The sequence below is a fragment of the Cygnus atratus genome, chromosome 8, assembly GCF_013377495.2.
Source record: "Cygnus atratus isolate AKBS03 ecotype Queensland, Australia chromosome 8, CAtr_DNAZoo_HiC_assembly, whole genome shotgun sequence".
NCBI lineage: Eukaryota > Metazoa > Chordata > Aves > Anseriformes > Anatidae > Cygnus > Cygnus atratus.
In genome coordinates this window covers 1,681,829-1,708,911 of record NC_066369.1, presented here as the reverse complement: position 1 = coordinate 1,708,911, position 27,083 = coordinate 1,681,829, and the positions used below count along the sequence as shown (strand labels likewise).

General features: G+C 42.2%; 1 protein-coding gene across 1 annotated transcript; it reads left to right on the top strand.

The window, feature by feature from the left end:
* The first annotated feature begins 1,561 nt into the window (after nt 1-1,561).
* CNN3 (calponin 3) lies at nt 1,562-25,132 on the top strand. Its single transcript, XM_035537733.2, has 7 exons — nt 1,562-1,779; nt 19,404-19,525; nt 19,953-20,019; nt 21,504-21,641; nt 22,522-22,638; nt 23,392-23,538; nt 24,023-25,132. Exons 1-7 carry the CDS (start codon nt 1,723-1,725, stop codon nt 24,368-24,370), a joined length of 996 nt encoding a protein of 331 aa, XP_035393626.1. The 5' UTR covers nt 1,562-1,722; the 3' UTR covers nt 24,371-25,132.
* Nucleotides 25,133-27,083: the final 1,951 nt, after the last annotated feature.

The following is a 27,083-nucleotide window of genomic DNA, read 5'->3' as shown; positions in this document are numbered from 1 at the left end:
GGAAAAATAGGGCAAAGATAAGAGATTTATACATAATGAGCCAGATTGCCCAGTATGGTCCAGCTGCTTTGTATGGCACTGAGGGGTTTAAATTTGCTTTGTGTTCTCAGAGGGATGCAAAACAGAATGCATTTTTAACTATGCACAAATATTTCTCTCTTGTTGTTGTTTTCCTGTAGGGTATAAGCATGATTCTGTGATAGTACTGGTCACAGAATAAATAGCAGCAGTCACCCCAAGAGATCGGTAGCTTTCTTAATGGGTGTACAGTGTCAGAACAAAAACACCAAATGGCATTTGTGTCCTGATCAGATGAGGTAAAAAACAAAAATGCTAAGTGATTTATTTGAGCATTATTTAAACCTGATTGTTCAGCGAGAAAGTATTATCCCATATTTTTGTCTGCTACTAATCAGGAACATTTTGTTTCAAAATTGATGACACATATAATTCATGGAGCTGAGAAAAGCATACCCATTGTAAATGTCTGAAGCTTCCCAAGCCACTGTGTACTGTAGCAGAACTGATTGAGCACATTAAGAAGTAAGGTTCTGATCCAACATTTCTTAAGTCAATGGAAACATTTCCAAAGACTTCAGAGGATCTAACCCTAAATCGTATGTTCCCTTGAGGTCACGAAAGATGAGTTTCTCCCAACATTAATGTCTAAAAATTAATGAACTTTCATTATGCTTACGTGAGCCACCATTTCCCTCACCCCATTCTTTAGTTTCCGGCTTCTCCTGCAGTTTCCTTTTCCCAATGGGTAGCTCAGGCAGCTCTGCTTCCTTTAATTAGGAACAGCCTCGGCTGTTTTCGTTAGAGGCTGAGCAGTGGAGTGGTTTGAGCTGAGGCAAGTCACACACCACCATCTCAAACAGCCTCCTGGCTGCCCCACGGTTCCCTCAAGACCGTGGCAGCCTGACGGGGCTCCCACCCCACGTCTCCTGCAAGAATCCCGCTGGTTTCAGCCGGAGCTGAGCCAGGCCTCGCTCCTCGATTTTTGCTGCAAAATTCAAGTGCAGAGCAGTGGTTCCTGGGGGCGCAGGACAGGCAGTGAGGCAGGCCACCTCACAAACCACCATGCACCCACTACCCAACCCACCCCATCAACCGAGGGGCTGGTTTTCCCCACAAATATCTCGACGCCAAACTTTTTTTTTTCAAATATTTTTGTTTGAAAGGACACCCCGCGTGTGGGGCAGGCGTCCCTCCCGACTTTCCAGACGCCTCGCCGCCGCTGCCCTCGCTGCTCAGGACAGCCCGTGAGGGGATCTCACACACCTGGGGGGCCCGGCCCGGGAGGGGAGCCCCGAGGGGCGGCACGGGGCCGGGTCCTCCCGGGCTGGGCTCTCCGCGGAGCGCGGGTCCTCATCCCGGGGGATCCAGCGGTCGATGCCCCGTGCGGGAGGGCAGCACTGCCCTCGCTGGCAGCGGATTCTTTCCCGTTGACGTCTCCCTCCCGCCCCGCTCCCCCTCAAGCGGCGCACGGCGGCGGCGGCGGGGCGGTCCCGGCCTCTCCTCCTCCTCCCCCCGGCCGGCCCGGGAGGGGCTCCGTCAGCCCGGCGCCGCGATTGGCGAGCGGGTGGCTCCGAGGGCCGCGGGGCCGGGCTGCGAGGGAGGGACTAGAACTTTCCGCGGCCGCGGGCTGACTCTTCCCTCAGCCCCGCCGCAGCGAGCGCCCGCCGCCAGCGCCCCCAGGCAGCGGGGAGACCGCGGACAATGACCCACTTCAACAAGGGGCCCTCGTACGGGCTCTCCGCCGAGGTCAAGAACAAGGTACGGGACGTGGCGGCGGGCAGCTCGCCGGGGCTTTGTCTGCACGGGGGACGGAGCGCAGCAGCCGCCGGCTCCACGCGGTGCGGCGGGGCGGGATGGAAGGATGCCCTCACACACCCCCGCGGCGGGGAGCGAAGCGCTGCCGGTGCCTGGGCGGCGAGGCGGCCCCGCCGCGCCCCGGCTGCCGACACCTGCCCCCCCCTCCCCTCCCCTCCGGTCCCGTCCCGCCGGGGCCGCGTGGGCGGGGCCGCGCCGCGCATTCCAGCCGCGTGACATCATGGGCACGGCCGGCGCGCGGCCAATCGGCGGGGGCGCCGCGCTGAGCGCGCCTCGCCCGCCCCGCCCCGCCCCGCCCGGGCACACAAAGGCGCGGGGGTGGCGCGGGGGCGGCACTGGGGGGGGGCTCGGCCCTGAGGGCTGCGACAGAAAACAACGAAAAAATAAAAAAAGCGGGCACTGACGTCGCCTGCGGCCGCTGCGCCGGGCCGCCGGTGTAGCTGGTGTCGGGCTCCTGCACGTCCCTGAAAGGGGGACGGAGAGGAGCGCGCTGTCAGCTCCGGGGCTCGTGCAAAAGGCGGCTGCAGCGGGAGCTGCCCGAAGGGACGCCGGTGCGTAGTCGGCTCCCCCGGGGCGGCACCGTGCAGGGGCTCCCCCGGTGCCTGACCCAGAGCCCCGTGCGTGCCCGTGGGGCCCCTGCCCGAGCACGGCAGGAAGGACGGCACCACGCGTGAGGGGAGCGCTGCCGTGCTTCACAAACACAGGGGCAGCGCGCAGGGCGAGGTGGAAGTGCTTTGTCTCTTCCCTCAGTCGCTTATTGTCACCGGCTCCCGTGGGGCCCCTGAGAGGAGCTGTGTGAGCGCACGTGTTAGCGGAGGGGCTGACGCCGGCGTGTTTCACGCCCCTGAGGGAAGGCCGCCTGCTCCTTGTCGCTACAGCTCCGGCCCTTCGCTCACTCGCGCTGCTTTCTCAATGCAGGTAGCGAGGAGGGAGGGAGGGAGGGAGGGGTGTTGTGCAGGCAGCCCCGCTTTCCTGGTGTGCAGACTTCTCCTGTGGTCCTGGGGAAACATCGGAGCAGCGTGGCCATAAAAAGTTACTCAAATGTACCAAAGACAAATTAACTCCCATTTTTGTAAGAAAAAAAAGTCCAGCAAAAATACAGCTTTGAACTCTGAGAATGTTGTGCTTACTGCGAGAGATCAAATTTCAGAGCAATTATGTTATGGACAGAAATGCTGCATCCCTCCTAGCCCGTATCTTGCATGGCTCCATGCATTGGATGCGTCTCTGTTTCCCTGTGATTCCAGAGGATCAGACAGGAATGGCTTTGTGAAGATCAGAAATTCCTTTTTCCAAATCCTCCTGTGTCATAAATGAAATGTTTGAAGATCAACATCCAGTTTCCAGCTCTCGGTGGACTATTTATTTAGTACTGATCTTAATCAGGCTTCCTAAAACACTGACCTTCACAGAAACCATTGTGTGTGTGTTTTTTAACGTGGCATTGGCGTAACGTTTGTCAGTAGCTGCAGTACTTCCCTGCTTGAATGATGCCGTATGTTAGATGCCCTTGTTTGAAATTTTCAGTGCTAATCCCCAAGCAGTTTTTTTCCTACAGAAAACAGACGTGTTGATAGCTGTGCGGCCTGAGGGCCCAGCTCTGCTGGATAGAAAAGTCTCTTGGTTTTGGTTTTTGTTCTTTATTTTCTCATTTGGCATTGTATTAGTGTTCAGAGAGACCTTTTGTTTGCTGTGGTATTTGAATAGATGAATATAACATGTCTTGGTGCTGCCTAAGAAATTTTTTAAAATTTATGTTCTAGATTCTGGCTCTAAGCTTCAAATCCTTATATAGTTCAGTTTGGTGTTCAGGGATGTATATATTTTTTTAATTTTCTTCTGAGGCCCCACCCTTCTCTTGTTTTGCTCCTTACCTCAGTTGACCGATAAGGTACCTGCTCTCATTACTGATCTCCTTCCCCCTCTCAACCAATAAAGGATGGAATTTGGGTACTGGTTCCCAGCTAGAAGGAAACTTGTCTGCATGAGAAATGTGCAGGTAGTCAAACTAGCATAATCCCTTTGAAGTTGGTTCCCTGTTTACTTGAGATCATAGCTGATACTTGATCCAAAACAAATGTTCAGCGAGGAGCCTTTTAAGCTGATTTAAGCGGATAGTTTCTTCTGCAGGCAGTAAATTTTCTTCTTAAGAAGTGGGACGGTTTCTGCAGTGCACGACGTTAGCATAGCTTGAGACAATGATAGAATTAAATAAAGCTACAAGCTGGTGTTGTCTTGGTCTCTGACTTAGGACCAAGGTAGCAAGGCGTTAGCAGAAGCTTATGCTCCGTTGTCTCACGGCATAGTGCGAGGAAAAAACAGGAACAGGGGTATGAGCTGAGCAGGCTCCGGGTCGCTCAGCTGCTTCCTCGCGACTCCACCCTTCCCATGTCAGCCGCGTTGGGATGGGGCATTTATCTATCTTCTCCCTCCTCCCAGCTTTGGTGCATTGCCGCTCCGTCTTAGCTGCGCATGAAAGGAGGATGGCAAAAGGGAGGTGTGGGTGGGGAGTCAAACTTCGCGTGGCCTTCAGCTGTCCCACGTCTCGCCTCCAGTCTCCATCATTCCTCCCACACCGCCACCCATGAGGGAGTTGGCCTCAGCCCAGACCATTTTCTGACATTTTATAAAAGACAGGGAGTACCTGGAGGGAGTCTGGCTGTCCCTGCAGCGGTGACCCTGAAAGGCCAAGCGCTGGCGACACGCAGGAGGCAGGGATGAACAAAAACATCGCCTGGCGTGAAGGCGTGCGGGAGGGCAGCGGTGCTTCCTGCTTTCATTCTCAAGGGCAAATATGAATTAATTAGCATGAAATCAAGTCTGTGCTGAATAAGACCAGCCAGACCTAGGTATGATTATTATGTTCCTCCTGAAACTGCTGAGGAGAAAATTCTTGTACTGATTTCACTTGCTACAGGCCAAATAAAAACAGATTTAATTTCTTCATCCAGAAATTACCTTTTCATGAATACTTTAACTGGGAACCAGATTCAAATTACTGCCTTTCAGACTTTTTACCTTTGTGATCCAGTTGGCTCAGGATCTACGTGAAGTTTTGTCTGCCTGTAGCTGGCCTGCTGGGTCCTCTCCTTCCCCTTTCACAGTCTTCCTTTCAACATAAAGATAATATATACCCTTTTCTTTTTAAAAAGTAACTTAAAAATAAACTGTTCCAACTGCACACTTTTTTCCCTTCTTTTCACACTTCCTATGTACTGTTTTCCTTCAGCAAACCTTTAGGTTTGCTCACAGAGTGTTCTTTAGGAACCTTACATAAGAATTTTTGCTGCTGATGAAACATATTTCAACTAACATTTATCTATAATGACATAACAAAAAATAATAATAAGGTAATAATGAGGCTAAAGGCAATGAGAACTTAACACTTTCAGAGCACAGGTGATGCTAACTGACAGTGCAGGATTTCTGCTTGCCTATTCTGTTGTACAGAGTAGTCTAACCTTTAAAGAAATAATATCTTTAATTTACAAGTTATGAATTAAACACAGGTGATTAGTTTAAAATAAAATCAGTCTCTGACCTTTCCCATGATACACATCTTAACAGGTTGTTGCATGGAGAGTAAATTAAAAATGCAGTATTTTGATGCTGTCAGAAACATTACAATAGAAGTATTATACGCTGAGATTTTTCACAGGGAATTTCAGAAGCAGCAGAAGGGTTTTAAAGGATCAAGCGCTGAACTCCAGTTTGCCCCATTAATTGGGGCATGGTTTCTGATAGTTGATCATTGGTCTTGAAGTTAACATTTACTGGCTAAATATAAGGTTCATTGTGCACAGGACTGATTTTTTTCTCTTCGTGTCTGATTTATTTTTTTCCAAAGAACTGTGAATTTTTTCCAGCTGGATCCAGGCTTTAGTAACAGATCTGCCGTTCAAATGAACTACTCGTAACTTTGTCTTTTATATTGATTGTCTTCCAGAAATCTCAGAGCGCAAATCTTCAAGGATCTTATTTTTGTGATATATGTTCCCAAACCTCCTTTATAATTGTAATGTACAAAGATGAATGAAACACTGAAAAAATTCCACTATAGATTTAGTTAAGAAGTCTACCCAACAGATACATAGAATGCACCAAACGTAAGAAGAGAATGGTACTTAGTGGTATGGTTCTGATAGCGGAGTCAGCACAAATCTGACCGCAACCCACAAATGTTACAGTGGCTATTCCATAGCTAAACTAACGTTCAGTCTGTTTGGCACAACAGCTATATGTACCACTTAAAATACATTACTGATGCAAACACAAGAAAACTTGCATTTTGTAAGTTAATCTTGAAATGCCAGATTTTTTTATTGTATCAGCAACCTAGCTTACTTCTAAGTTACTTAAAATATGCTTGCTGGTTACTTGTTTCCGATGCTTAGTTTTACTTTGACTGATAATACTAAGTTTCAGTATCTTAGGTGCAAGGTCACTTAGAAAATGGTCCTGCCATGTGCTTCCATTCACGTCCAACTCACGCGTTGCTCCCTCTCTGGACAGAAGTCTCTTACGCTTCTGAGCATCCTGGGTGTGAAGATCCCTAACACCAATTCAAGTGGCATGCAGAAGCCTAATCAACAGCTACGCGTTTAGTTTAGATCTCTTTTTTAAGGGGGGAAGGTCTTCCTACAGCAGGGAACCTGAACTGCGGCGTCTGCATTCATTGCTGTCTGCTCCCTGCTCTGTCTCTGCGTGTCTGATCCGTTTTCTGTCACGCTGCTCACCATCTGAGGACAGGCCTGCTCTCCCGACCATCTCTCAAGCGCAGGTTTCCAGTTCATTGGGCATTCCTTAGAAGCGTTAATACTAAAGCAGCAATAAGTGGACCTCCTAACAAGCTGATGGCAATGAAACCTGTGTAGTAGACAGTTCATACTTAGAATACTTCTCTATGATAAGCAGAGACGCGTATTTTGCCATGGAACTGTTTCCCTTGCCAGCTAACGGGGATGTGAGCACCCTTCCCGCCCAAAACACAACCCTTGTTTCTGTGTGCTGAGGACTGCCCAGCCTGCACCCTTCCTGAGCTCACGGACCCTTCCTCAGCTGCCACCCGGGTAGGCCCATCCTGCGGCCACGGTCACTGCTGGGTAACCCCACACAGCTGGGGGGAAGCACGCCACTGAAGTGGCTGCCGGGAGGACGTTTGGCCGTCACTGCTGTCACCAGGGATGTGACAGGCGATTTCTTTACCACATGGTTTAAATCCCCAGTAAACCTTGGCATGTCTCTGTCAAGCTGACAGCTGTCTTTGGTAGTCCTGTTGTGTTCCTAAACTGGCCTGGAGCAGCATCCAGCAGGAACTCCTGAACTGCGGGACTTGTATCAGCATCCTGTGTAAAGCCCTGCACAACAGGTGGAATCTCAGGTCCGTCCCTTGGCTTACCCCATCTTTTCTGGGAGGAAGGTGATGAATGGCAGAGCTTAGCTGGGATCAGCTGCTGCTGCCCCATGAACGCCTCTCTGAAAGCAGGGGTGGTGCACTGGGCAGGCCTGCACGGCGTGGTGGTGTCTGAGATGCGAGGCTGGTTGCTCCATGCTGGTTTTGTGATTAACCTTGGGCAGCGCGTTGGCTGCACTTCCAATTCAGAGCTGTTACTTTATAAAATGTGTTACAGAAACATTTCTGGTGGATTAATAAACTTTTCAGTAAAACTTTCACTGGTGATAGAAAAACATAAAACTTGAGGTTAGTGTTTAAGGGTGGGGAATAAGTACCAAGTTTTGCAGCCTTTATGTGCAAGCTAACAGTATACCTCCTGTAGCCAGAACACATCTGAGGAAAGCAAATTGAATTTACACAGTCGTGATGATTAAATAGGATTTGTAGTCTCAGAAAATAGAAAATGTAATTTGCACTTCAGTAATACTTGCTTGTTTCAAATGTTCGGATTTTTTTTGTGTGTATGTGTGGATTCAGAGTTAGACTTGGTTTAGAATTTGGAGAAAAGTACCTAATATATATATATATTCCTGTTGCTGAGTCAATACTCTTTAAAAGCTGATGGATGCGTGCACGTGTTGTTTCAGGATAATGGCACGAGTAATTTTTTTCATCTCAGCTTTCTTTGTAAGTATTAATTCAGAGGCTTTTTCCTGGGTTATAATTTACCTTGGAGAGTAAAGGATGGAAACTTCTCTGTGTCCAGGATTGCTAGCTTTGGTAGCTACGTAACACCGTATGCACTGTGCATCTGACACATCCTTTTAAGGAAAACTTTTTAGAGATTCCCATCCCCTATGGAACAGTACAGGAAAGGCCTTCAGTAAAAATGGGCCTGAGGCCAGGACACGTAGGGCAATTTGAAACAGATTTTTTCTAAGTGAGATCATGTGAAAATCCCTCTTTGTAAGAGGGACTCTTTTGCTTAGAAATGCTTTTTGTAAGTGTTTGATTCTACACAACTGTTAACTTGTATGGCTATATTCAGCAGCAAACGTTCTCTTTTGGGTAAATATTTTTGGTTTTGCAGTATTGCGTCAGTAACGTATGTTGTTTCTGTTTAATTGGATTGAATTACTTTGTGTTTCTCTCTACCGTTTTGACTTTCTTCAGGTGGGTGGTTCTGTGTTCTTGTTTTCTTTTAAAAAATAAAAAAAACAACCCTTCATTTTTTCTTAAACTAGTGCTGATTTTCCTAGATACTAGGAGGGGAGACATAGTGAAAATCCTTACTGCCTTATACAGCCATCTCTTCCCTGAAGCAGATGAGATTCTGGCATTTCCTTGCTGCCCTGAAAGGTGTTCATGAGGGTGGAATCTGCTCTCCTGCATCAAGGACCGAAGAGTTACAGATCAATCCCAAATGAGCCTCCCTAGCTCGCCTTGCATGCTTGGACCATGGCTGTTCCCAGAGTGAAACCAGACATCACAACTATAAAAGCTTTACCTAGCTTTCCTGTTAAGAAAGCTCTCCTGTTATATTGCTTTCCTGTTGATATTTCCACTGCTACAGCCTCTTGTTTATAGACAAATAGCCTGATCTTAGTACTCCTTGTTATGCTTGAATAAGAGTGACTTAACTGAAAAGTGTTTTTCTGTTGTCCCTAATCCGTTGGCTAAATGCTCCCAAGTCTTGCCAGCAAAAGACAAGGCAGAAAGAACAAATGCGTACAGGAAGGCGTTCGCTTATCCCCAGAGGCTCAGGGTCAGGGGCAGCTCTGACTTGGCCGTGAGCAGGGACCCCCGCGGAACGTTTCCCGTCCGTGCTGAGTGAGGCCAGGCCGGGAGGAAGGCCCGCACACAGCCCCCAACCCTGCTCTGCAGCAGCTGGGTCTCATGGCTGCCCGTCGGGGCTCCCGCTGCCTGGTGAGTGTTGAGCTGCCGCTGCTATGGCTCTCTGTAACACCACGCTGCTCCTGTTCGAAGTGACCCTATACATAGCACATCTGGAAGTCAGTGCAGCGTTAACTCGATGGAGCAGATATAATTCAGACATCTATCACTAAATGTTCTTTGCGTATTTTTGTAGAAGGCTGTCCCCTTACCTTGCTGAAATTCTTGTGGTAATCATGTCCAAATAAAAGTAAACGGTTCAGGAAACTTTCTAAGAAAATAGAGACTGCTGCCTCTTCATTATGGCCTATCTTGAGAGCACCCTTTATCATTACTAAACGATGGCATGAAAATTTTTGCGGTATGGAAAAGTACCTCTCTTTTGAAATAATGAAGTGGTTTTAACAATAATTTTAAAAAGATCTGTAAGATTAAACATCGGAGAGAAAGAACTGGTCTTTTAATGGGTGGAAAAGAACTGGAACAAAACGTAACTAACAAGGGTAGAGTTCAGTCAGGGCACCCCAGCACTTCGTTCTGCAGAAGAGTGATGGAACCTTGAACACTTTAGGTCAGGGACCTCTCAGTTACACTTCGTTTGTAATACAGCATTGCCCTGCTCTTAATTCACTTGCATTTTACAAACTTACACTGCACACCTCAATTCATTGTAATGAGACTACAACTTATCTTGCAGTATCCAGAGTTTTGGATGCTGTGCATACGTGCATCCCCTACCCACCTCTAGTGGTGCTGACTATTGATAATCCTGTAGGATTATCAGGGCCTTTTACGATCTGTGCCATTCACTATCTGAGCAAAAGGAGCTGGCAGGAAGTTTCCAGAAGACCAACCACGACCTGTAAAACGAAATCTGTTGTATGGTAGGGGAAGACCAGTAACTGCCCCTTTTTTTTTTTTGTTACGAACTATCTCTGCCCAAGGTGGATTTATGTAAATTAGCAAGGAAGAAACTGCTGAAATAAATCAAGGAACGTGTTTTACCTGTAAAGTGCAAACAAATCTATATGCACTTTCTGAAAGACTTTTCATTGGTTACTAGCAGTAAAACCACAATTTTTAACTTTTTAACACTTTTGTAGTATATACCGTTCACAAACATTCACATGTGATTAATTAAGCATGTGTATGGGTTACTCTCCATTCGGATTTTTAACCAATTCCAACTCTCTTATACTGTATTCTGTACGTATGGTGTGAGTACAGCTGGATTTGAATAGAGATGAAAATTCAGTTAGATGCCAGAATAGCAAATAAAGCAAGTGAATTAAAATAAACAAGTATACTTATGGTAGTTTTCTGTGTAGAATAGATCATCTTACATTCCATGCTAAGAGTATGGTTGTATCCAGTGATGTAAATGAGCCATTTCAGAACAGTGTGTGCAGGATCCCATCTGCTGGGATCTTTGTCTTCGTACCGATTGGAAGACATAATTGAACTTACTTTCACCATTTTTTCATGCTAAAATAAATCAGTTACTGAAATGCTTTAGTTTGAAAAACTTACATGGAGAAATATCCTTCCAGTACTTGCTTAATTGCTGAAAAATCCTGGCTTAGAACTTATTACAGGGCGGTTAAATCAGAGCATCTTAGTGGTTTGACTGTCTTTAGTACTTTAACAGTAGTACTTTCTTTCATACTAGTTATAAACTTCAGTATAGCAGGTTTGTGGCTTGATTTTCACATAACTTAAAATATAATTTAAATAGTTGCTCCAAAAGTTCATCATAAACTTCTTAAAAATACCTATTCTACTGTCTGTTACAAAGATTTTATGATTTCTATAGAACTGCCTACAGGATCTGTGTAAACCGGGAAAGTGTCATGCTAAATTTCAAATGGTCTTAGCATATGTTTTCTTAGACTTTCTTGAGTAATCTTCCAGATTTTAAATGGTAGACTTTTAAAGATAGATGTTATTACAAAATTAAGTAAATATTTTCTAATATTTTTGTACTTTTTTTTTTAATATCACAGTAATTGCAGATCATATTCTTCTTGCAACTCTTTCTACGTGGTTAAAGCACAACTTGCCTGGGTGGTCATATCCAGAATATTCTTTGATGTTTCCTGGAATACGATCAACATTTTTTATCTCCTACTGGGACATTTTAAAAACTGTTCTACTGGGGGAGAAAAGTATGTAAACTTGAAAGAGCGCATGATTTCATGGATAGTTGTAGCAGCAGTAAAGAAGTACTCTCAAATAGATAATAGTGATCCTTGGTGCTATTGCTTTCTGCCTGCAGGCTGTCTAGTCTTTGAGAACACCGTTCCACCAGCATTACCATAGGAGGAACCTCAGGAGACACTTTCTAGTTTGCTACTAGGGAAAATAGGACATTCTCAGAATTTTTGTTTGATATTTGATGTTTATGTACCAGGTTGCTCAGTTAGATTTTGTTTTCCCCCACCCACAAAACAAGCAATTAGATATCACTGGTCTTTCTGGATGGCGTGGTAACAATATTTTCAGTGCATGGCTCAGCACTTTTCTTTCATCAGAAGTAGTCACTGCTGCTGATGGTGTGATCTGCACCCATCTGTTGTTGTACCGGAGTTCAGTAATGTTGGGGAAGGGCTCAAAACCAAGTAAAACCTGTTCTCAGGAGGTAACAGGTCTTTGTGCATTGTGTGGGATCAGCACTGTCCTAACTGAGAAGAAACTTTACATTCTGGCGCTTTTTGTGCAGTGAAAACTGCCATGGTTTCAAATAATAGGTAGTGAATATTACTGAAACCACGTTCTGCAAAGAAATTCAAACTATTCAGAAATACACAGAGTAAATAATACAATGCAAACGGATTCGATATCAAGAATAATAATGTACGGTGACAGGACCAGATCACAGAATCATAAAATGGTTTGGGTTGGAAAGGATCTTAAAGACCACCTAGTTCCAAACCCCTGCCATGGGCAGGGACACCTCCCACCAGACCAGGTTGCTCACAGCCCCATCCAGCCTGGCCTTGAACACCTCCAGGGATGGGGCATCCACAGCCTCTCTGGGTAACCTGTGCCAGTGCCTCACCACCCTCTGAGTGAAGAATTTCTTCCTAATATCCAATCTAAACCTACCATTTTAGTTTAAAGCTATTACTCCTTGTCCTATCATGTTGCTGCAGTTGGAAGTAGAAGCTGATCAATGAGGAGAACAGGAGCTACAAGCCAGAAAGCTCTGGCAGCAAAAGCTCATCGTGACTACAGGTATCTTGTTTGTAAGATGACTTGGAAACTGTGAGGCATGGCTTGTTCTTACTTCACAGGGCTTCAACTTGTGCAGGTGGAAACAATGCCAGGAAATTTGGATTAATTCTCATCCATTCCTCTTTTAAGGTTTGTGTTCTAAATTATGATTTACAGAGAAAACAGTGAAATGTGGGTGAGTTACCAACTATGCTACAAATAACAACAAAAAACAGTTTAATATTAAGCAAAATGGATACAGCTGTAAAAATTTTGTGCTAGGTAGTGTATTGTGCTACAGTGAGCTCTTTTAACATTAGCGTTACACACAGTTTCCTGCCTTTCTGTACAACAGTCCATAATGACAGAAGAAAACTGTGTGTTCAAATAGCAGGGCATGTTTAATGGTGGCTTGCATTTTGTACTGTACCTTGCCATTTATTTTTCATCTGGCTGTCTGCATTTCTTTTTACATTTGGGTTTCTCACTGCACAAATACGCATCCCGTGACATCTGTTTTTGCATGGAGCCCTGGTCAACATACATAAAATTAACAGGGAATTTTAATTTGTCCTTATGGTGAAAGTTCATTGGGTTGGAAGCTCAAATGACAAAAGGCTCCACTTGACGGTGAGCTTGGTGCTGTCACTCCCTCTTCTGCCCCACCTTCAGTAAAACCAGAGATTTGTAGTTTCCCACTGCCTAAGATTCTTTGTCTCATTTTAAAGGTTACACTCTTTATTTTATTCTACAACTAAACCACTTTGTTGACAGACTTACTTGCTCCAACTAGAAGGGTTGTGCTGAGAAATACTGATTATGTCCTTATGTTACTCTCCCTTAGCCCTGAAGTTTAGATATGTACAATGATCTATTTACACCTTCAACCACAAAGTTTTAACTCAGTTGTATAAAAAGTAGATCCAAACAACCTTAAAAAAAAAAGTGGGAATTGAAAACGTGTTCTGGAACCACAGGCAATGAACACAACAGGGCAATTCAGATGCAAGGAGCAGGAATGCTGCAGAATAGTTTGGGATTAGCCTTGTAGTCTGCCTCACTCCCGCTTTGACAAGCAGTTGCTCTTAGGGTTAAAATTTTTGACCAACGATCAGTTTTCCAGCTGTATTCTGGTACTTCAAATACAGCATGCTGCATGCTAAAGGCGTGACTCCTGCTGCGGGGGCGTGAGGCCTGAAGCGCAAGTCAAAAGTTCCAAAAGAAGGAAGAGTTGTTGGCAGATGTAACATGATAGGGAACTTCGAAAGTTTTATCTTTTATAACTTTTCTTTTTAACTTGCTAAATTCTGTGTTTGTTAGTCCCAGTGACTTGTAAAAAGGTATGCAGCGTGTTTAAACATTTTCCTGAGATACCGTTACAGTATTTTTCCAGAGCAGCAGCAAGATAGCCGAACTCAAACTGGAGATTTGGCATATGTATAGCCTGTAACGTGCAGTGTGTAGCGTGTAATTTGGAAAAGATTAGTATAAACGGACAAATGAAAGTCCATATGAGATCATTTATGGTGTGAAATACTTGTTAACATTATCACTCAAACTCAGCACCCTACAGGCACATACAGTAACTTCAGTGATCTGCCTGTGTCCCTTTGGGTTGGCAAAGATAACTTCCCATTTGTTTCAAGGAACCCATACACTTGATAAAAACAGTGATGATGATTTCTCTTGTACTAAGGATGGAGGAAGGTTTTTTTACGCTGTAAGAGGTCCCAAATGGGAAAGTCCTACCTGAACAGAACAAGATGTGAGGATCAGAGAGAGTTCAAGAATCCTGAATTCTCTGTTTGCCAAGATAAGCATATTATAAGTAAGCATGGATAGCATGAAATGCCGCAACAAGTCTATCAATGTATACCATCACCAAAGAATATTTCATTGTACATCTAAGTATTGTGAAGTTTCCAGAGGAATCAAGTTTAACCCAAGGATTTTAGCCGAAGGCATATGCATTGGCATGAATGTACATATATCAGGATGCCTAGTATTATATGCGTGTGACATTCAAAGATGAAACTTGGCATTTAAGATGGGAATTGCTAGTAAAAGTAAGAGCTGACCTATTGGTACCCCAAGTTCTAAAGCCGAGTGTGCTCCTTCCACTCCAGAAAGACAACACAAATCTAGGAAACAAAAGCTGAAAAAAAAAAAACAAGCCTCCACCTTTAAGACTGAAATGCATCAGTTCTAGGTTATAAAGATAATGTGCTTTAAGTTATCTGTAATAAAAGATTACTATGTGGAAGAGATTTCAGCTAAATTTCATACTGTGTTAGTAAAGCTTTTTTTTCCTGTTTCTGTGCATCATTAATGAGGCAGTCTTCTATTCTGGCTTTATAAGACAAGATTGTATACAGGACAGACTGTACAGCAGCAGCACATAAGCATCTGAAACAGCTTCTGATAAATTTAAATCCTTTAATAAAATGTTAACATTGTATGACTGTGTGACAAGCTCAAGAAGACAAATTTAATGTCTGTGATCTCAACCGGTACAAAAGAGTCAAGCTCAAAATGTTCTTTTAAAGCATGGAGAAGTTTTCCAGATTTTGACCTCCTTCCCCAAAAATTCAGATAGAGCTGGAATGTTTTGCAGAGATGCAACTAACTGAAGTATTTTATACAGCTCTATTTGAAAAGGAGTACGTGGTGTGTTTTTTTTTTTTTTTAAATGAAAAGAAGCCAGTCCTAAATGACAATAAGATCCTAATTTTTCTGCAGCCTCCTCTTGTGACTTACAGTAGCAAAGTGAAACCTACTTAATCTTCTGAAGATTACCTCTATGGTAAAAGTATCATATTTCTACTTACAGTTAATCAGAAAAGTTGTCTTCAATTGTCAAAGTATTTTTTCTGTGCTGAAAACAAAGCCAGCTCTTCCATATTATGAACTTGACTAACAGTCAGGAGCTTGTAAAAGGCAAGTAACATGTAATTGTTTCCTCCCACTACCATAGATTTTCACCACTTGCGTAAGTTTAGTTTCCTTTCAAAGAGATTTCTTTGAAATCTGTATCTCAGAAGTAACAAGAACAATAGGATTCATAGCTTTATATCTTTCAAGAATTATCAGAACAAAGTAAAGAACTTATATTAATAGTTGGCTTCCTGCTGTTTTTAAACCAGGTTTTAAATTTTTATATCCATTGCTACAATTGGATCTTTTCTACAGTGTTCTGAATGGTACCTTTTTTCAATGGCACTGGTGATGAACACTTCGAATTAAGCTGCTTAGCTACTGCTATCGTCTTCACTAGACAGTGCTTTCTTTTTTGTGAACGTAAGTTTTAAGCATCTTCCATGAAAGTTAGTACTTTAAAAAGAATCAAATGTTGGCATGTTGATAAGCAGTAATGGAAAAAGCCATAAAGTTTTTCATTTATATTAAAGCTTCCAACTTTCCCCTCACAGATAGCAATCAAAGGAAAACTGGAACAACTGATGGTGATAGACATGTGGAAAATATGAAGTATTTACCAGTTTGGTGTTACATAACTTCTACTTGTGTGACTGGGAGTAAAAAAAGAGCTAACAATTCAAAGTAAACATAATACTTTGCTCCTGGTACCAGACCCAGGCTCTTCCTGCTTAACTCCTTCTTGTCACATGTTTAAGCCAGATTCTAAAGTTTCCGTGTCTTTACCTTTCAGATAGTTTCTCTGAAAGTTATACTTTATCTACCACCCGTCTTTACTTTCTGTAACCTAGTTGCCCACCAGTTCAAATACATCAAAACAAAACCTTTGCCATATTTAAGTCAAACCGTACAGTACTTACTGAAGACAATGCAGAAAATTTTCAGATTTAATACTAATGCTTTTAATGCAAAAAATGCAAAGTTTCCTCACGTGTTTAAACATTTCCTATCTGTATTTAAGCACAGTAGCGATATCCCCGAGACACTTTAAAACCTCTTGAAAAACTGAAGATTTTAACACACATGAAAGTACTCCAACATAAAGTAAATATGTAAGAGACATGATAAAATTCCATCTGATTACTTCCAAGTTACCCAAGCGGTGGGGGTAGTGATTCAATATTCATATCAGTTGTAATCTCAAATGTGAAATGTACTTGACATTAAATGAGGAAAAATGCTACCTTTCTTTTTCCTTTATATACTTGCAAAGAAAGACTGAAATAGCCACACATGTAGAAGTGTTTGGTGGTACTCTGTCTAGTAGACTTTATATTTATTTATTGTAAATAGGGGGAGGGAGGAGTGATCTTTGAAGCTTGTCCCTTGATGGCACGATCACCAGCTTTTCTATAATCTCATTTACTTTCATGCACTGACAATTTTTTTCTTCTTTTAAAAGGAAACTAAGTTGTAGAAAGACAACTCCAGTTGTACTCCAGACCCTTCCAGCTGCAGGATGGCTGACCTATCACTTAGCATTGCCTTTAAGCTACAGTGAAACAAACTGCCTGATTTTTGAAGTAGCATAATGTTTGTTACATGTCTAAGTATGACTAAAGAATAGTGGAAGAGAGCATAAACCCCTCTCTGTACCGATGTGCATGTTAGAGCTGAGATTTTCGTGTCGTATGAACTGTCAACACAGAAGCAACCAGCCTGCACAGTTCACTCCCCTACCCAGAATATTGGAACAGGCCGCGTTCTGGCCTCCGCTGAGCTGGGCATTTCGGTATATTACCTACAGCACATCTCATCTGTACATCTAACTTCAGATTTTGTCTGTGCGCTTCAGTAAGGTCTTTGTAGGTTCTTTAACACGTAATAATGGGATGCTACATTTTAGTCTTCGGGAGTGTTTTGAGATCTTTCTCCTTTGCCTGAATACTTTGACACACACACACAAAATGATGGATTCAGTTGTTTCTGAGATTGCAGCTCCTCTCTGAGTTTGACACAACTCAGGCAGCTTGTTCAGATGTTACTAGGGAGACAGACCTAGGGTGTGATCACACAAGCCTGGTTTCCATAGGAATCAAAAATAGCCATGAAAAGTCATTTGTAAGCTAACCACCAGGTCAGGAAGGAGAAAGACAATAACCAACTTCCTCATACACCATTTTCAAGACAATTAACCTTTCTGGTAGGCCTTCGAAAGGGGCTACCCTCTCCTTACTATTATTACAATCACTGAATAACGTGGTAGCACTGAGTCTTGGGCTAACCTTAAAAAAAAAAAAAGGGCAAGAGGAGTATTTCTTAAAAAAAGAAAAAAGAGAAAAATGTGGTGGCTTCTAACATGGATCTGTGAACTTAGCAGCTAACTTTTCTAGTCCACTTCTCATCTTAGCTATGTAATATCTGAAAGTTATGATTAAAGAAAGTCATTTTCCTCACACTAAGCAGGATAACCTGAGCTTTCTTCCTTTTTTCTTCAATAAGAGAGAACGTTTGATTATTTTAGACCACCACTGGTCTAAGCACTGAGGTACTTACTTACTGTCTTGTGCAGAACACTGCGGAGTTTCATGTATTAATCAATAAGGGAATTATCCTGATCTGTAACTAAGGCACCAGAGCAGCACTATTACAAATAGTTTAAGGAAAATAACTATTACTCACCCTAGTTTCTGAAGTAAAGCCAGAGATACGGGAATTTTCCATTCCCTTTAGAAGAAAAATAGAGAACAACATACTGTAATTTTTTAGTTTGGTCAGATTGGAGTTGGGGATTGCTAATGCTAGCCAAAATGCAGTAATTTCCTCTCTCCCAGTAATTCAGATAGATTGGAATTATAATGTCCTGCACTATAAAATGGTTGCTAATACCTAGTCTTAGCCTTTCTGGGATGGAGTCTATATGCAAAAAGTATGAAACTTACATTTTGGCCTGAACATTAGCGGCTTTACCTGAGTTTCCTGTTAGGAATCTGTAAGGGACCGGAGGCCAGCCGGCCGAGGTGTCAGTGAGGAGTACTGCAGGCACCCCTGCGCTCACCCATCACTCACATTCGTTGTGGCAACTCCCTCATCCCAGTCCTGCTCACTGACCCACGTGAGGCAACTTGTAATGCAGGTGGAAAGGTGTTGCCAACCTCCGCACTAGAGGAGGTTGGTTATGCCATAAAATCCTGTGCTCAGTTCACTTGTTCTGTTTGCAGAGAAAGTAGCAAGTTATAGTACTAAGGATTGCTTTCACTGAGGTAATCCCTTCTCTCCAGCTTGCCCCAATGCTTTTCAGCATCACCTGTGAAGAGCAGGGATGGGGAGCCAGTTGAAGTGTGCTGGTTCGCATCAACTTCTAGCGAGCGCGGCATAAACTGACACGCTGAGTGGTGAACTCCGAGTATCTGGAAAAGGCGTTTTAAGTCACCTTGCTAACAACTCTTGGCCTCTGTTTGGTGCCTTGAACTTCAAAGACCAGGCTTTCTCTCTCTACCATAATAGTGCACTAACTTTGCAATTAAGACATGAGATCACAGCTTATTCCATCCGAGTCTTCCAGCAAACCCAAAGAAAAGAGGAATAGCAGGGATACTGACTCTTAACTTGGGGGGGGGGGGGGGGGGGGAATGCCACACACAGCCCCCAGATTCCCTCACGAGGTAGCTCTGAATGTTGTAGCAACAAGGGGAAAAGCTAACAAGCCATTTCCATTAGGTAAAGAAGCAAATCCACCATAATCTTCTGGTAAATAACATCAGATCTATTATGCTAAAGTTCCCATCTGGAAGTCTGTGTTGGAGCAGTACTACTGATGCTGTGGCAGTTAAAAATTCTTACTTCCATACAACACTATTTCACTTTTTACTTGCTGCTAAAGTACAACTTAGATGTAAAATAATTTTTCAAAAAAGTCCTTATTCCTCTGCAGCTATCAAAAGACTGTTCACAAGTTCTAGCAAATCTTACAGTAAGAGGAACTGTTAAAAGTGCTTTAAAGGACTATTTCCAAATAAACATTTAGTAAAGCCATTAGCATTATAGTAGAAGGAATAAAGACTTGTATCTGTAGCCTGATAACTAAAATACCGTACTAAATAAATGCTATGGCATACTCTTTGAAACAGATTTGGGAGAAAGACTTGCAGTTTTCTCTTGTGAAATAACTTTATAACTGCTTCTGTTACAGATAGCCCTCAAGTATGATCCCCAGATAGAAGAAGACCTGCGTAACTGGATAGAAGAAGTTACAGGACTGAGCATTGGTGCAAACTTTCAGCTGGGACTAAAAGACGGCATAATCTTATGCGAGTAAGCATTAAGTAACCTTATTTTTAGCAATTTTCCACATTTGCAGAACTACAGAGGGACTTTCTGAAGATTCCCTTCAAACACATCAACAATGACAGTCAAAGATAGCAGACAGTAGGGTGGGAGACAGCTTCTTTGAAATTGTGGAGAAGAATGAGAAATCTCCTTTATACTTCAGCAAAGATATCTAACTATTTCTAAATTTAACAACAAAGATCTTTTCTATGATAATGAAATGGCACACAACAATAATGACTTATTTGTTACACTTGTTAGACCAGAGGCACTCTGTATAAATCAAAAAACTAACCATTTTGATTAAACTAATGCAACTAATAAAGTATGAGTGAAAATATTATATGCCTGCACAAATCGTATAAGGATGAGATTTATTGTTTAAGCATTTCCCTTTTTTTCACCTCCCCAGGCTTATAAATAAGCTGCAGCCAGGATCAGTGAAGAAAATTAATCAATCAAAACTAAATTGGCACCAGGTAAAACAACAGAATAAAACCCCAAAACTACACCTCTAACCCCTCCAACCCCAAAACAGTTCTTTTGTATTAACAAATTTCCTCTGAATATCTACACCTTAAATCTTCATAGCATCAAGTTTTTTGTATGTGTAGCAAGATACACACACAGCAGTTGAGATTACTGCATACATGGAAAGCATTCAACAGGAGAAATTCTAATAACTGAGATGTCTCATAAATGGCAGTTGACTATACATATTTAATAGTAACGCTTCAGCTGTTATATGAAGTTTTAAATGGAGAATGAACATAGAGCAATACAGCAAGGCTTTTTCCAAGTTTAAAACCAACAACACCACGTGTCCTTGCATCTGTGTCTTCCTCCCCTCCCCCCCCCCCACCCCCCAAAAAAAAAAAAAAAGAGAAAAAAAAACCTTTTTAACCCAACAACACCTAGAGTATTCCATCCAGGCAGTGCTGTAAGGCCCTGAGGTCAACAGCTTGACTGTACCTGGACATCTGAGGTCACCATACAAAGCATCCTCCTGAGAAGACAGTTGGGGGACATAGGGGAGGGAAAGGACCCAAACAGTCTCAGAGGAAGTAGTTGTGTAACAAAACTCAGAAAATACATGGTGCAAACTACAGTGTGTGTTTGAGTTCAGTATATCCAGATTGGATTTCATATGGGTGGTCTACCAAGCGCTTTTTTTTTTTTAATCCCCAAGAGACTATCAACAGCACCATGCTTTTAGAGCAGGCATTGGAAAGGCTGCTGGTTAGAGTTGGCTGCCTTTACTGATGCTGGATCAAGCTCAACACTGCTGTGTCAGCCTCTTATTTTTATTGGTACCAAACACTAATAAATACAGAGGAGGATTTTTTTATTTTTTAAGTTTTAATCTCTTATGATTCCAAAAGGAAAGATGAGTTTTGGTCTTCGCTTATGTACTCCCTAGTACTTAATTGCCGTTTTCTACGGCACACAGTGCTAAAAACTAGCAGTAAAACCCAAAAGCTTGTCTGAATTTTTTCCAGTAGGTGATCAAGAGAATACTTTCAGACCACGTTTAGTGTTCTTACTAACCACATAGTTACGTTTTTGATTCTTTTACTCAAAATTATCAATTGCTAAAGTCAAGCAGCATCGACATTTAAGTAAATTCTTCCTATTCGAAGGTTTTGAATTTGGATTTCTCTTGGGACACAGTTGAATTTTGTCATTACAACCCCCCCCCAACAGATATTCGCTGATAGAGAAATGCCAGACTAGACAAACCCTTAAACTGATTTCAGAAGTCAACATTAAAACTACAGAAAGTAATCTCAAACTCTCCATTAGTCACTCTTAACCAGGCCAGCTGTTTTGACAAACTTCACAAGGCAAAGAACCTGTGTAAAGACAAAACCAACACCAAAAAGCTGTGAAGTTATGTAAACTAGTTACTTAGTTTCTGAACTGAAACACTGAACAAAAAAATGGCTTTTTTGTTTCTGTTTAGCTGGAGAACATTGGGAATTTTATCAAAGCCATTCAAGTCTACGGCATGAAGCCACACGATATTTTTGAAGCAAATGATCTTTTTGAAAATGGGAACATGACTCAAGTACAGACTACTCTCGTGGCACTAGCAGGTCTGGTAAGTATTTATACCCTTGGCAGTGGTAGAAATCCACATGCCAGTCAAGATACTCTCTTGCCACTCATTTAAATACAGAAAACAGCATCCAGCCTCTCAGGAGGGGATAGATACTATCTACTAGATAGTTGCTCTTGAAATGGCTGTGTCTTCATTCCTTGAGCAAAGGCTGAAATGATGTTTTTTCCAGGGAGCCCTTATAGTGGCCTTCCAGTAACCTAAAGGGGGCCTACAGGAAAGCTAGGGGACACTGTCAGGGAGCGTAGTCATAGGACAAGGAGTAATGGCTTTAAACTGAAACAGGGTAGATTTAGACTAGATATTAGGAAGAAATTCTTCACTCAGAGGGTGTTGAGGCACTGGTACAGGCTGCCCAGAGAAGCTGTGAATGCCCCATCCTGGGAAGTGTTCAAGGCCAGGCTGGATGGTGCTGCGAGCAACCTGGTCTGGTGGGAGGTGTCCCTGCCCATGGCAGGGGTTGGAACTAGGTGGGCTTTAAGGCCCCTTCCAACCCCAACCATTCTATGTTCCTTGACTGCAGATACGCAGAACCAGGGAATATCACAAGAGAACATTAATGACTGCAGATTGTCCTTCTCACTCTGACAAAATATACTTAGATAGATTGGGAGTGCCACCTTCAACTGGTGATGGGAACTGTTATCTCCTCCCACCCACAATACAGAGTTTCTCATACAAGTTAATCCTGCTTGTGGCATCATTTGAGAGACCAGAGGATCAAGTACAGAGGCAGCCTGCCTTTCAGCCTAGGTATCCATATAATAGTAGCAATTTCAGTAGCAGAAACTATACTTTTAATACATACTTCAAGTAGCAGAAACTATACTTAATACTCCTATATTCCTTCCCCCCTAAATAGGCAAAAACCAAAGGTTTTCATACTACAATTGATATTGGTGTCAAATATGCAGAGAAACAAGCACGAAGTTTTGATGCAGGAAAACTAAAAGCTGGTCAAAGTGTAATTGGCCTGCAGGTAAGTAAGAAATTCATGTTCGCAGATACTCTTGAGAACAGCTTTCTTGTTTTGATTAACTGATTTATTCTGTATGCAAAAAAAAAAAAAGCTGCAGTTAGAATATGTTCTTATCATGGAAGGAGGTGTGAGGTTTTAATTCCTGTAAGCAGTTGATTGCCTTTCTATGCTCATGTGACTGTCTGGAAGGTTTTTCTGCTTGTTCTAAATCTGCACTAAGGGTAATGAAAAGAGTAGCTAATATTATCAGTATTATCTCTGTCCCCGACAGCGGCTTTAAAATTAGTAGGAGTCTTTGGATATCAAAAGCTCCTTAAATGGTAGAAGATTTTTTTTTTCTCCCCCCTCTCTCTCCACTTTCCATAATAGTCATAAAACCCAAAATAAGTGACATAAAATCCTAAAATTCCTGTGGTAAACAAGTTGTGGCAGTGAAATTGAATCTTTACTGTCCAGAGTAGAAGCCGATTATTATATTTTGATGCATAAATTCATTTCTAACTGCATATGCAGTCGGGCAAATGCCAGTCACTGAAACGCGTTAGGAGGACAGTTGCTTTATTTTACCTTTTGAAGCTCAGTATGGAGAAAGGGTAACTTATTACAGGTAGTGGTCAAGCTACATGAGAAAAGCATGCATTGAAATTACTTTTTCTGTCAGCCATCAATTACCAACTGTATGTTTCCTTACAATGGTGCTTGCTGTACAAATAGATCTCTTACTCAGTCTACCTCTTCCTTCTCCCCATAAAGATGGGCACCAATAAGTGCGCCAGTCAGGCAGGCATGACTGCTTATGGAACTAGACGACACCTCTATGATCCAAAAATGCAAACTGACAAGCCATTTGACCAGACAACGATTAGCCTACAGATGGGCACTAACAAAGGAGCCAGTCAGGTAAGGAGGACTGTGTGTGGTATTTCTAGAACAGACAGAACTCCCAACCTGGGAGAGGCTGCAGGATGGGCAAGTGAGTTCTGTGGAGTCATTTAGGAACTTCAATTTCTTATCATTTACCAGTGTGTTCTGTGCTGAAAAATCTTCAAGCATAAAGGTGACCTGGCACTTTTTTCCGCTGGCTGTGTTGTATCAGGAGAAAGTAGCAACTTCATTTCCAGTACTAACTAGACAGACACAAAAAAGAAATTACTTCCTGAGCACTACCTCAGTTCAAACAGTATATTCTTATCAAAGAGGGAAAAGTCCCTTTCAGCAGGGACTTTCTTCCCAGACTTGCTTCCTAGTGAACACATGCGCTGTTCTGTTGTATTTAAGTTTGTACTTTCTAGCACTTCCAGTAAGTCATACAAGTTGTAATCATAAACCCTGTAACCGCAGCTCTTGACCTTCTTATTGAACTTCTACAATCCTGTTTCACTAGGCTGGTATGCTGGCACCAGGTACCAGAAGAGACATCTATGATCAGAAGCACATATTGCAACCTGTGGATAACTCAACTATTTCATTACAAATGGGTACCAACAAAGTAGCTTCACAGAAGGGAATGAGTGTGTATGGGCTTGGACGGCAAGTGTACGACCCCAAGTACTGTGCTGCACCCACAGAACCTGTCATTCATAATGGCAGCCAAGGAACAGGAACTAACGGGTCTGAAATCAGCGATAGCGATTATCAGGCAGAATACCCAGATGACTATCATGGAGAGTACCAAGATGACTATCAAAGAGATTACCATGGTCAGTACAGTGACCAAGGCATTGATTATTAGATTTGCATCAAAAGTTCAGTATTAGTCCATTATTTTATTCAGTAAGAACGAAACTAGCCTTGTGGAATTGTTACCTGTCTTTCCTACACACTATGCTTAATGTACCTAAAGAAATACTGCCTTACGTACATTCCTTTTTCCTTTCTCTGCCCTTTCCCTGTCTAGTTGCCTTTAGTGCTGTAACAGTTGTAGTCTACAGCATAAACAATAACTGCATATGAAGTAAAAAGGAATACTGTGAAAGGGGGAGTGCTCTCGTACAGCCAGGCCTTCTAATAAGAAGCTATGCATTTTCACAATCTACTCAAGTAGGTTTACATACCACATTAAGCCTTCATTTGACATATTTACAGCTTTTCTGTTTTCCAGATGAGATAAAAGAATTTAATGCTTAAAATTAAATACGGCCTTTGCCAATTAAGTTTAAGACATCACACTAGTGATTTAAATATCATTACTATGTTTCTACGGTATTGTTTGCTAATGGTAAGTCCTGCATTAGACGTAAGTGTGCATTTGTGATTGTGTATTCATTCCATTATCTACACTGACCAAACTCATAGAAATAGTTGTCTTACTAAAAAGGGAGCTTGTACAAAGTCTTGAGCCAACAGAAGTCCCATGTTTGATGGTGCATTTACCTTTTATTGTGCCATAATATATCCATGTAGAAATGCTTTTTCTTCCTTGAACTGTATTTATTGCCACTTCTCAAACTGATCCCAGTGTATTTTTATAAATAAATATTTTTTCTTAAAGGTACGTAGAAGATTCTGCCTCATTTGTTATGCTACCGTTATTAAAGAATAGAAGGCAAAAATTATTCCCAAATCACCATCACCCGTGCCTCTGTTAAGGGCAATGTAAAACTGCTGTCTGTTGCAGCTAAGTTCTTTATTTTCCATGGGATTTAATCTAACAACCTTGTAAAAATCTCTTGTGAGTGAGTGACAGTGACTTAACAGGAAAGGAATGTAGCTCCTTTACAGCAGAGTTCACTTCCCCTCTACATTACTGTGAGATTACAACCAAAGATCCTTAGATGTTCACTAAATCCCTGCTCTTCTCTCAAGGCAAATAAGGAACTGCAGATACTTAACGCTGCCTCTGCTTCAGCCTATAACCTTCCTTCATACCATCATTTTGAGAAATTAAAAGACACTTGCTTTAAAATATGAAATGAGATATCCAGATCTTCATTTCCACTGGTCTGCAATCTGCGTTCTTTAGGAATAAAGCTCTGATAATAGTAACTAAATTGAAAATGTTTTTGTCCTTGCCATAGAGTACAGATAGGCTGCATTAATTTACCTGGGCTCCTTGCAACAGGAGAAAAAAGAGGCTTCTATCAAGGGCGGGGGGAATTTCACTGGTCCTAAATTCTGTGAATAATAGAAGGTATTTTAACATTTATGTTTTGGACTTGTAAAAGATTCTTCCCTCAAGACAAAATTTTGTGCTTTGCTCCATTAAGTTTATCTTCAGGTCTGGTGATTTGACTTTCAACTGACTTATTTGTTGAATAAGTCTTAAGCTTATTTATTTCATAGAATTTAAATTAGGAAGGACCTCTGGAGATCATTGGTCCAGGCCCTACATGCAGGGCAAGAGAATTACCAAGATGTCTGTTCAGACCTGCTCTTCCTGACCTACACTGTACTTCCCCCCTTCAAAATAATAGTATTTAACAATTTAGAACTAGGTTATTAAATGCTGAAAAGCAGTGCTATGATTGACAACAAAAGCTCTGCTATTTTCATAGTTTGGGTGAAGTTAGAATCTCTTTTGAAAGCCTGACCCATGCCTTCCTTCTATTTCTGAGGCCAAAAATTGTGTGTTAAACTGCTTGCACATATTTATTATGTATGTACTTGACAGGAGGCCCAAAACAACATGCAAATTATTCTCAGCACGTCTGTTCCTTTCATGCACAGAGGTACACAATGGAATCATAACTAAATTGAGATTGAAGAAGACACCAAGCAAGACTAGATACAAACTTCCTTGCTTAAAACAATAAACTGTAATATGTAGCTATTTCCCAGTATGCAGAAACACCATCTAATCATCCCCATCTCTTTTTTTTTTTTTTTTTTTTTTTTTTTACGGGAAGTAGTTTCAAAAGTACCTTCCATTCCTCGGAATCCAGTCTTCTGTAGGTGCAGGAAATAGCATCAGTCAGTCCAGAAGGGTCCACGTGCTGTTGGGCTGCCTTGCAGGGCAGACATTGCAAACACCAAAAGTGACTTGGACAAGTACCAGTACATGCAGTAGTAATAACTACACTCTCACGAGCTCTGCCTGCCTTCCTACACCAGCCCCTCCACCTACTCCAGCCTGCTTTACAGTTGCCTGACTAGGTATCCTGCAGGGGAGGACAGCAGTAACGAGCACTAAATAGCATCAGCTTCTCTAAGGGTACTTGATCCTTTTTACTCAGGTGAAGATTCTTGCTACATTTGGAGGCTGTTGACATAATTACTAGAAGAATGTATATGATTAGGAAGTCTTGTGTTGCACCTGAAAGCTATAAAGCTATGCTTTCTGTACAAAATATAGTTAAAAGGTAAACATTCTGAACTGTTCTGTAAAATTATACCTGACTGAAAACATTCTGTTGTCACAGTTGTAACTTCCGCACTACAGGCAGTACAGCACTGCTTAAATGAAACACCCTCAAGTACAGTTTAACTGCGATTTTCAGTAACTTCCT

Excerpts from the sequence above, each read along its gene's own strand:
- CNN3 (XM_035537733.2), top strand. The coding sequence starts at position 1,723 with ATGACCCACTTCAACAAGGGGCCCTCGTACGGGCTCTCCGCCGAGGTC. Across the intron at positions 20,020-21,503 it reads CAAAACTAAATTGGCACCAG|CTGGAGAACATTGGGAATTT; the intron begins GTAAAACAACAG and ends GTTTCTGTTTAG. Across the intron at positions 21,642-22,521 it reads TCGTGGCACTAGCAGGTCTG|GCAAAAACCAAAGGTTTTCA; the intron begins GTAAGTATTTAT and ends CCCCCTAAATAG.